The 11852-nt window shown below is 37.6% G+C and overlaps 1 protein-coding gene across 1 annotated transcript; it reads right to left on the bottom strand.

The window, feature by feature from the left end:
- Positions 1-3: 3 nt before the first annotated feature.
- TLR1 (toll like receptor 1) lies at positions 4-11098 on the bottom strand. The gene is made up of 2 exons (XM_030314049.1): positions 10979-11098; positions 4-2464 (listed from the first exon to the last, which is right to left on the bottom strand). Exon 2 carries the CDS (start codon positions 2395-2397, stop codon positions 28-30), a length of 2370 nt encoding a protein of 789 aa, XP_030169909.1. The 5' UTR covers positions 2398-2464; positions 10979-11098; the 3' UTR covers positions 4-27.
- Positions 11099-11852: the final 754 nt, after the last annotated feature.

Raw genomic sequence — 11852 nt, 5'->3', positions numbered from 1 at the left:
ATATTTTTTGATCTATGTGTGATCTATTTATTTTGCTTGCTCCATCAATTTAATATTAATAGCTGCTCTTAGGTTAGCCCAAAAAAGCCCATGTTTGCTCTTCTCCTTGGGCCATTCCAAATAAGTCCTTCGTGCCATGAGATTTTTGAGCTTGTGATAGCTGCTGGGAATGGAATACTGTGGAATAGGCTCCAGCAAGATCAAGATTAAGTTATCAAAAGCTTCATGAAATAGATTGTGGTGGGCAAAGTAGAGTTCATAATGACACCACTCACTCTGAACAAAGTTGGGAGACAAAACAAAGATGGACTTGTAACTTTTCTCAATGCAGTTGATGATATTCTCCACAATGCTCTTGCCAGGAACAAAGTTTCTCTCATGGAGACAAATCCTTAGGTCTTCTTTTTCTAGGTTTGGTAATAATTCACTCTTCACCCACACAGAATCATGCCCACTATATGAAATAAAAGCGTGGAACTGAAGGGTTCTTTGGAGTTCTTCTAAGGGTAGGTTCCTTGCCCTGTGCCGGGTCTGGGTCCACTGACACACCATCCTGAGATACCAGGGCAGATCAAAGTACATACAGAGGGCAGTCACAGTAACAGTCAACACCAGCACAGTGACCCCAATGGTGACAAGCAGCAGAGCTGTGTTGCAGGATAACTGAGACACATGAAAGTCCTTTAGTGGGGTTCCCTTATAGCTTTCTGGATAGTCACACTTATAAGAATCAGGCCAACCCTCTACCACTTCACTTGATACTTGGCCTATATTCTGGATAAATTCTCTTAGCTCACAGGTGCATTGGAATGGATTGTTTCCTGCTCTTATGGACCTAATCTTCTGGCAGCTGTGGAAGAAATCAGCTGATGGGTTGGAAATTGAATTATGGTCAATGATCAGTACAGAAAGGCTGCTAAAAGCTCCACAGTCAGGAAGGTGGGCTAAGGAATTGGAGGCAACATTGAGTTCTTGCAAAGCTTCTAGTTTCATGATTGGTTTAGGAATGCTTCTTATTTGGTTATTGTGAAGATCAAGTACCTTGACCTTAGGAGGTAAACATCTGAAAACAGAGTCAGTAAGTATATTTGAAGACATATTTAAACTTAATAAACTTGTAGTCCAAGAGCAATCTCCTTCATTTTTATCATACCTTAGAGAATTCTGACTAACATCCAATTGTTGTAGAGACTTCATCTCTTTGGTCATATAAACTATACTTGCAAGTTCTTTTAATTGATTCATTTGTAAACTAAGTGTCTCTAATTTAGCCAAGTTTCCACAATTTTTGAAAACCATGTCTGTTAAGAGATTATTAGAAAAATCCAAATATAAAAATGTGCTAATTTGGGATGGACAAACCATGTGGACCATATGTGTACCAGACACTGTGAAATTTTGAATGTTCATATTTGAAAAGATTTCATAGATATGACTTTGTGGAAAACTGAACACATCAGTGACCACTTGGTGTATAGAGAAGGCCTTCAGTGAAGTGTTCGAATAATCAAAATCTCTGAAGTCAAGGTGACCTTGTAGTTTTACATTTGAAATTGAGAAATACTTTATGCTTGTATGCCAAACCAACTGGATGATCATAATGAAAAAATTCCAAGTTGTTTCAATGTTGTTTAAAGTAAGATTTGATAACCTTGAGTTGTTCTGAAGTTTTAACAGAACATTTTGGAAATAAGAACATCCATTATCATCTAGCACACATTTGATATTGGAAAGTTCCAGACTTACTGCTGTGCTGACTGATACATCCAAAATAAAACTGAATTCTTTTCTTGTGGGGAAAATTATGTGTAGACTTTCTATATTAAAGTTTTGAAGGCTCTCAGGGTCTTCTTTTTCCCCATAAGCGTCTCCTAAGACCAGTAAAACCTTACTTATATGCAAAGAAGCAATTGGTAGCACACTAGATTTTTGTAATTGTGTGGCGCTCAACCCCAGAAATTCTAGTTGAGACATATTGCCAAACTCTTTGCATATGGGTAGGCCAACAAATGCATTAAATGAGAGGTCTAAATGCTTGAGATTCACAGTAGGATGGCAAGAAATCTTCCACAATTCATTGTGGGACAAATCCAAATATTCCAATTCCTGGTTGAATTTGAAAACACTAATATCAAGATATTGAATTCTGTTATGAGAAACTATCAAAATCCTTAGCTTTGATAGTGATACGATGTCAGAAGTCCGAAGCTCAGATATATAGTTTTGTGATATATTTAAGATTGTTGTTTTCAGGGATAGGTTTTTGGGAACATGAAAGAGACTTGATTCTGATCTGTCAACCAAAAATTCACTTTCATCAGTCAGTTGGATTTTGGTCTCAAGTATTAACATGAAGATGATGGCAAAATGGAAGATGCTAGAATTAGTTTTCATCATTTTGTAATATTAGACATTCCTAAGAATAGTTGTTATCCTTTAGAGCATCTTGATACAGGTACAAATCCTAAAAAAAAAAAAAAAAAAAAAAATCCACTTTAAATAATTGTATTAAACTAGGCATGACTGGCATGAAACATTTTTTCCTAGGGACTCATAAAATGAAGTCTACATTCTTTGAAGTCACACAATCTGAAACCAGGGAAATACACATATTGATAAACAATTACACTACCTCTAATCAAATAACTTTTAATATGCATGGTGTAATGGGTTGAATGGTGACATCACCCAAAAGATATACACCTTGTAACTCTGTCCTAATCACCAGAAACTGTGAATATTACCTAACTTGGAAAAAGGATCTTTGTACAGATGATTAAGTTAAGGATCTTTAGATGAGGGGATCATCCTGGATTATCCAGGTGGTCTCTAAATCCAGTGACAAGCGTTCTTATAAGAGAAAAGCAGAGGGATATTTGATGGAGATAATAGAGACACAGAGAAGGCCATCTGAAGATGGAGGCAGAAATTGGATCAGATACAGCCACAAACCAAGGAATGCCGACAGCTACCAGAAGCTGAAAGAGGCTTTAGAGAGAGCTTAGTGCTACCAACACCTTGATTTTAGACCTCTGGTCTCCAGAACCATGAGAGAATAAATTTCTGTTGTTTTTAGCTACCAAGTGTATGGTAATTTGTTATAGCAGCCACAGGAAACTAATACAGGTAGTTTTACATATTTATGGAAAGTCCACTGACCACAACCTTCCCAAGATCATATAGAATTCAAGCTAGGATTCACAGCTGGTATGTTTTCTACTTTTGACATGCACCACCTCATGGCTTTCTTAAGAGTTCCTTTCACATGGGGTTGAATTCAGGCTTTCTTGCATTACTTTCTATTATTTACACATGACTTCATGCCTAACTTTGGTATTATTCAAAAGGTAATTAGATAACTAAAGGTCTCTCAAAATCCATTTATTCATCCATTTGTTTATTCATCCAGTATTTATTGATAATCTACTGGCCATGTTTTAGGAACTAGAGATAAAGCCGTGAACAAAATAAAGCCCTAATTCTCAAGGGGTTTGTTCTCTGGTGGGTAGACAGAAAACAAATGACTAAATGTAATTTCATGTAGTAGTAAATGACATGGAAAACTTAAGCAGAGTAAATGAATCAAGAATAATGGTAGGAAGGGAGGATATAAGATGGTGGAGCAGCATGAAGACCCTCAGCTTGTCTCATCTCTGCAATGAAGCTAGATCAGCACCAAAGCATTTTGTACACCTAGAAAATTGATCTGAGGATTAACACAATAATCTGCATAACCTGAGCCACAGAACTCAGCAGGTACATGGTGTGGAGAGGTGAACGGGGGGGGAGAGAAAAGCCACAGAGGGTAAGGAGCTCTTTTTGCAAACAGAAGATAGGGAAAGGAGAAGACTGCAGTACATCAGGAGAGTGAAGGAAAAATACTCGCCCGAAAGTAGTAGGAGAGAGAGAGAAAGAGTGAAAACACAGAGGACTGAACAAGAAATGTGTTGCCCAAAACCACTGATGGGGAGAAAGGAGAGTTTCAATAACACCAAGATTCTATAAACAGTGGAGCACAAAGTCTGAAGTTCTGGAGTTCAGTGCCTGGTGATGCTCCGGTAAGGAAGTAGGGCGAATCCCCAGATGCAGGCAGCAGCGTCTGAGGAGTCCCTGTGCAATGGGGAGAAATGGTTCCCCTGCTTGGAAACCATTTGGTAGAGGCCATAAAGCCTCCCCAAAGGCAAAGTTCCCAGCGGACCCTGGAGAGCAGCCATGTTTGCTGGGATTGGGAAAATGACTCCAGAGTGGGATGAAACCTGGCACTAGTTGTATGTTTTGATATACCATAATCTCTGAACTTCTGCCACTGTGTGATCTCATGAATGTTTTCTGGGGCAAGTCGGTACCTGGCCATTGTTCAGCAAGACCCTCCCCCCGAGAGTCAGTGTGGATCCAAGCTGCAAAGATCTCTGAAGTGTGGGGTTTTGAAACACAACCCCATCTAAGATAAAACTCTGGAGGGAGGTGCCACCTGGGAGGTGGATGGCTTGGACATGGACAGGTTAGAGGCAGGGAATGGACAGAGGCCTGAGACAAAGAAGAGGTGCTTGATCATGGATCAGTGAGAGCGTGAAGTTCCTGTGCCAGAGAATAGGGAGCTGAGTGAAGCCATTTCCACCTCTCCCATGCATGCACATGGGCATGAGCATGCCCGCCATGCTGATCCACACCAGTAAGCTAAGCAGCACCACCTAGTGGAGAAGGCAGATGTTACACCAAGCCCCGCCCAACTGTGCTCTCCAAGAACAACCTCTAGAAGATGAGCATAAGTCACTCCATCTGCAAAGTGTCCAGTTCTAGGACATAGTTCATAGTTTCAGTTCTAGGGGAGACTGAATTTAACTTCATTAAAGTTTCACTGTGTTTGCTGGTTCATTTATTCATTTTTTTTTTTTTTTTGCTTAAATTATTTTTTTTCTTTTTCTTTGTCTTGTATAAGGAGAAAATTTTATTTTTATTTTATTTTTTAATTAAAATGTTTAATTATTTACTTTATTCTTTATTATTTTTAAACTTTTATTCTATTTCATTTTCTTAATTTCATTTTATTCTATTTTACTACATAATTTTTTGAATTTAAAATTTTCTTAACGTTTTTTCCTTTTCTTTCTTTTCTTTCCAATTTTTCTGTATTCTATCAAGCTTCTTTCAACAAGCAGACCAAAACACAGCTAGGATCTAGTTTCCTTCATTTGATTTGTTTTGCTTTTAATTTTTTAATTTTTTAATTTTTACTTTATTTTATTAGTTTTTTTTCTTCCTCCAAAATGATAAAACAAAGAAATTCACCCCAAAAGAAAGAGCAGAAGAAATGACAGTCAGGGGCTTAATCAACGCAGATATAAGCAAAATGTATGAACTAGAATATAGAACCGTGGCAAAAAGAATGCTACCTGGGGTTGAGAAAAGCATAGAATCACTTTCTGTGGAGATAAAAGAAGTAAAATATGGTCAGGATGAAATTAAAAATGCTATAACCAAGATGCAATCTCAAATCCATGCCACAATGGCAAAAATGGATGAAGCAGAGCAGTGAATCATCAATATATAAGACAAAATTATGGAGTAATGAAGTAGAAAAAAAGAGGGAAACAGAGGCAAAAGTGCATGATATAAGACTTAGAGAACTCAGTGACTTATTAAAAAGGAATAACATCTGAATCATAGGAGTCCCATAAGATGAAGAGAGAGAAAAGTGGGCAGAAGGTTTGTGTGAGCAAATTACAGTGGAAAATTTTCCTAATCTGGTCAAGGACACCAACACCAAAATCCAAGAAGCACAGAGAACTCCCATTAGATTCAACAAAAATTGACCATCAACAAGGCATATCATAGTCAAATACACAAAATACACAGACAAAGAATTATGAAAGCAGCAAGGGGAAAAAAGTACTTAACCTATAAGAGAAGACATATCTGGTTCACAGTAGACCTATACACAGAAACTTAGCAGGCCATAAAGGAGTGGCAGGATATATTCAATGTACTGAAGAGGAAAAATATGCAGCCAAGGATTCTTTATCCAGCAAGACTGTCATTCAAAATACAAAGAGAGGGGCGCCTGGGTGGCTTGGTCGGTTAAGCGTCTGACTTCAGCTCAGGTCATGATCTCACCATCCGTGAGTTCGAGCCCCGCGTCGGGCTCTGTGCTGACAGCTCAGAGCCTGGAGCCTGTTTCAGATTCTGTGTCTCCCTCTCTCTCTGCTCCTCCCCTGTTCATGCTCTGTCTCTGTCTCAAAAATAAGTAAACATTAAAAAAAATTAAAAAAAAAAAGCAAACAAAATACAAAGAGAGATAAAGAGTTTCCCAGACAAACAAAAACTACAGAAGTTCATGACCACTAAACCAACCCTGCAAAAATTTTTAAGGGGGACTCCTTGAATAGAGAAAAGATGAAACAAAACAAACAAACAAACAAAAAAAACAAAAGCAACAAAGACTAGAAAGGACCAGAGAACATCACCAGAAACACCAATTCTACAGGCAACACACTGGCACTAAATTCATATCTTAAGTACTCACTCTAAATGTCAATAAACTAAATGCTCCAATCAAAAGACATAGGGTATCAGAATGGATAAGAAAACAAGACCCATCTATATGCTGCTTATAAGAGACCCATTTTAGACCTAGAGACACCTGCAGATTGAAAGGAAGGGGATGGAGAACAGTCTTATCATGCTAATGGTCATTAAAAGAAAGCTGGAGCAGCCATACTTATATCAGACGATCTAGATTTTTTTTTTAATCTTTTTTCTTTTTTTAATTTTTTTTAACGTTTATTTATTTTTGAGACAGAGAGAGACAGAGCATGAACAGGGGAGGGTCAGAGAGAGGGAGACACAGAATCTGAAACAGGCTCCAGGCTCTGAGCTGTCAGCACAGAGCCCGACGCGGGGCTTGAACTCACTGACCGCGAGATCGTGACCTGAGCTGAAGTCGGCCGCTTAACCGACTGAGCCACCCAGGCGCCCCCAGACGATCTAGATTTTAAAACACAGACTGTAACAAGAGATGAATAAGGGTATTATATCATAATTAAGGGGTCTATCCACCAAGATCTAATAATTGTAACAATTTATGTCCCCAACACGAAGCACCCAAATATATAAATCAATTAATCACAAACATAAAGACACTCATTGATAACAATACCATAATAGTAGGAATTCAACACCCCACATACAGCAATGGACAGATCATCTAAGCAGAAAATCAAGAAGGAAAGAGGGCTTTGAATGATACACTTGACTGAATAGACTTAACAGATACAGTCAGAACATTTTATCCTACAGCAGCAGAATACACATTCTTCTCAAATGCACATGGAATATTCTCCAGAATAGATCACACACTGGGACACAGATCAGCCCTCAACAAGTAAAAAAGATCGAGATCATACCTTGCATATTTTCAGGCCACAATGCTATGAAACTTGAAACGAATCACAAGAAAAAATGGAAAGACCATGAATACTTGGAGATTGAAGAACAACCTACTAAAGAATGAATGGGTTAACCAAGAAATTAAAGAGGAAATTAAAAAGTACGTGAAAGCCAATAAAAATGAAAACATAACAGCCCCAATCGTTTAGGATGCAACAAAGGCAGTCATATGAGGGAAGTATACAGCAATCCAGGACTTCCTAAAGAAGGAAGAAAGTCTCAAATACATAACCTAACCTTATACCTTAAAGAGCCAGAAAAAGAACAGCAAATAATACCCAAAACCAGAAGAAGGGAAATGATAAAGATTAGAGGAGAAATCAATGATATCAAAATTTTTAAAAAAGCAGTAGACAGGTCAACAAATCCAGGAGCTGGTTCTTTGAAAGAATTAACAAAATTGGTAAACGCCTAGCCTGACTGATGAAAAAGAAAAAGGAAAGGGCCCCAATAAATAAAATCACAAATGAAAGAGGAGAGATCACAACCAACACCTCAGAAATACAAAAAATAATAAGAGAATATTATGAACAATTATAGGCCAACAAATTGGGCAATCTGGAAGAAATGGACAAATTCCTAGAAACATGTAAACTACCAAAACTGAAACAAGAAGACGTAGAAAATTTGAACAGACCCCATAACGAGTAAAGAAATTCAATCAGTAATCAAAAATTTCCAAACAAACAAGAGTCCAGTGCCAGATGGCATTCCAGGGGAATTCCACCAAACATATAAAGAAGAGTAAACACCTATTCTCTTGAAGCTGTTCCAAAAAATAGAAATGGAAGGAAAACTTCCAAACTCATTCTTTGAGGCCAGCACTACCTCGATTCCAAAACCAAAGACTCCACTAAAGGAGAATTATAGACCAATTTCTCTGATGAACATAGATGCAAAAATTCTCAACAAGATACTAGCAAACTGGATCCAACAATTCATTAAGAGAAATATTCACCACGATCAAGTGGGATTTATTCCTGGGCTGCAGGGCTGGCTCAATATCTGCAAATCAGTCAATGTGATATATCACATTAATAAAAGAGAGGATAAGAATCACATGATCCTCTCAAGAGATGCAGAGAAAGCATTTGACAAAATACAGCATCCTTTCTTGATAAAAACCCTCAAGAAAGTAGGGATAGAGAGATCATACGTCAAGATCATAAAAGCCATATACAAAAGACACACCCCTAATATCATCCTCAATGGGGAAAAACTGAGAGCTTTCCCCCTAAGGTCAGGAACACGACAAGGATCATCCACTCTCACTACTGTTAGTCAACATAGTACCAGAAGTCCTAGCCTCAGAAATTGGACAATGCAAAGAAATAAAAGGCATCCAAATTGGCAAGAAGGAATTCAAAGTTTCACTCTTCGCAGATGACATGATACCCTATGTGGAAAACCCAGAAGACTCTATCAAGTCCTGCTAGAACTAATATGTAACTCAGGAAAGTTGCAGGATATAAAATCAATTACAGAAATCGGTTGCATTTTTTTAGTGTGGTTTTATAAAAAAATTTTTAAATGTTTTATTTATTTTTAAGAGAGCTAGAGAGACAGAGCATGAGCAGGGGAGGGGCAGAGAGAGAGGGAGACACAGAATCCAAAGGAGACTCCAGGCTCTGAGCTGTCGGCACAGAGCCCAACACGGAGCTTGAACACACAAACTGCGAGATCATGACCTGAACTGAAATCAGATGCTTAATTGACTGAGCCACCCAGGTGCCCCTCAGTTGCATTTCTGTACACCAATAAGGAAGCAGCAGAAAGAGAAATCAAGGAATCAATCCCATTTACAACTGCACCAAAAAACATAAAATACCTAGGAATAAGCCTAACCAAAGAGGTGAAAAATTTATACACTGAAAACTATAGAAAGCTTATGAAAGATATTAAAGAAGACACAAAAAATGGAAAAACATTCCACGCTTGTGGATTGGAAGAATAAATATTGTTAAAATGTCTATACTACCCAAAACAGTGTACACATTTAATGCAGTTCCTATCAAAATACCAATAGCATTTTTCACAGAGCTCAAACAAACAATACTAGAATTTGTATGGATCCACAATAGGCCCCAAATAGCCAAATCAATCCTGAAAAAGATAACCAAAGTTGGAGGCATCACAATTCCAGACTTCAAGCTGTATTTCAAAGCTGTAATCATCAAGACAGTCTGGTACTGGCACAAAAACAGACACATAGATCAAGAACCCAGAATAGTTTTCCAGAACCCAGAAATAGACCCACAAACCTATGACCAACTAATCTTTGACAAAGCAGGAAAAAATATCCAATAGAAAAGAAAAGTCTCTTCAGCAAATAGTGTTGGGAAAACTGGACCACTTTCTTACACCATACACAAAAATAAACTCAAAATGGATGAAATACCTAAACGTAAGACAGGAAGCCATCCAAATCCTAGAGGAGAAAACAGGCAACAACCTCTTTGACCTCAGTCCCATAACTTCTTACTTGATGTGTCTCTGGAGGTATGGGAAACAAAAGCAAAATGAACCATTGGGACCTCATCAAGATAAAAAGCTTCTGCACAGCGAAGGAAACAATCAGCAAAACTAAAAGGCAACCAACAGAATGGGAGAAGATATTTGCAAATGACATATTAGGTAAAGGGTTAGTATCCAAAATCTATAAAAAACTTATCAAAATCAACACGCCCCCCCCCAAAAAAAAAACCCAAATAATCCAGTGAAGAAATGGGCAAAAGATTTTCTTTTCTTCTCTTCTTCCAAAGAAGACCTCCAGGTGGCTAGAAGACACATGAAAAATGCTCAACATCACTTATTATCAGGGAAATGAAAATCAAAACCGCAATGAGATACCACCTCACACCTGTCAGAATGGCTAAAATTAACAACTCAGGCAACAACAGATGTTGGTGAGGATGCAGAGAAAGATGAACCCTTTTGCACTGCTGGTGGGAATTCAAACTGGTGCAGCCACTCTCTAGAAAACAGTATGGAGGTTCCTCAAAAAAAATAGAACTACTCTATGACCCAACAATTGCACTAATAGGTATTCATTCAAAGGATGCAAAAATGCTGATTTGAAGGGGCACCTGCACCCCCATGTTTATAGCAGCACTATCGAAAATAGCCAAATTATGGAAAGAGGCCAAATGTCCATCAGCTGATGAATGGATAAAGAAGGTGTGGCATATATATTCAATGGGATGTTACTTGGCAATGAAAAATAATGAAGTCTTGCCATTTGCAACAGCATGGATGGAACTAGATTGTATTATGGCAAGTGAAATAAGTCAGAGAAAGATAAATATACGATTTCACTTATATGTGGAATTTAAGATACAAAATAGATGAACATAAGGGAAAGGAAGCAAGAATAATATAAAAACAGGGAGGGGAAAGCTGGAGACAAAGGAAGGGTGTGCAACTGCTGGTCAGAAAGAGTATAGAGACAAACTATAAGTACAGAGTTCTGATACTAGAGACTGGGCATCTGGGTGATGCCATCTTCACCCCTCCTGCGCATGTGCATACACACCTACAAGTGCCACAACAATTCATCCCAGTAAGCTACGCAGTGCCTTCTAGTGGAAAATGGAGCCATTACACTGAGCTCTGCCCAACTTGGCCAACCTCACTCTTCAAGAACGACACAAGTCTCTCCACCTGCTTAGTTTACAGATTATAAAGTGCTTCATAGTTTGACTTCCAGGGGAAACCGATGTAATTTCAATCATAGTTCAGTCTTTTTGCTGGTCCATCTATCCAATTTTTTTTTCTTTTCTTTTCTTATTCTTGAATACAAAAAGAGAAAAAAAAATTATTTTTAGTTTCCATTCTATTAAAAATATTTTTCTTTAATTTTTTCTACTATATCTTTTTACTTTTTTGTAAAATTTTCAAATTTTATTTTTTACTTCCACTATTTCATTTTACTCAATTTAATTGTATTCATTTTTTTTCAAATTTGCAAGCATTTTTTTCTTTTCTTTTCTTTTCTTTTCTTTCGCTTTTTTTTCTCTAACCTATCAAGCTCCTTTCAACAACCAAATCAGGACACACCTAGGATTTAGCATCCTTTATTTGATTTTTTTGTGTTGTTCTTAATTTTTTAATTTTAATTTTTTACCTTATTAATTTCTTTTCTTCCTTCAAAATTACAAAATGAAGGGATTCACCCCAAAAGAAAGAACAGGAAGAAAGGGCAGCCAGGGACTTCATCAACACAGATAAAAGCAAGATGTTTGAACCAGAATTTAGAATCACGATAATAAGAATACCAGCTGGGATTGAAAACAGATTAGAATCCCTTTCTGCAGAGATAAAAGCTAGTCAGAATGAAATAAAAAAATGGTATAACCGAGCTGCAATCTTGATGGATGCCACAGCAGCAAGGATGAATGAGGCAGAGC

This window comes from Lynx canadensis, chromosome B1 (assembly GCF_007474595.2).
Source record: "Lynx canadensis isolate LIC74 chromosome B1, mLynCan4.pri.v2, whole genome shotgun sequence".
Taxonomy (NCBI): Eukaryota; Metazoa; Chordata; class Mammalia; order Carnivora; family Felidae; genus Lynx; species Lynx canadensis.
This window is presented reverse-complemented; position numbering and strand designations above follow the sequence as displayed.

Coding starts and splice junctions, on each gene's coding strand:
- TLR1 (XM_030314049.1), bottom strand. CDS start 2,397: ATGATGAAAACTAATTCTAGCATCTTCCATTTTGCCATCATCTTCATG.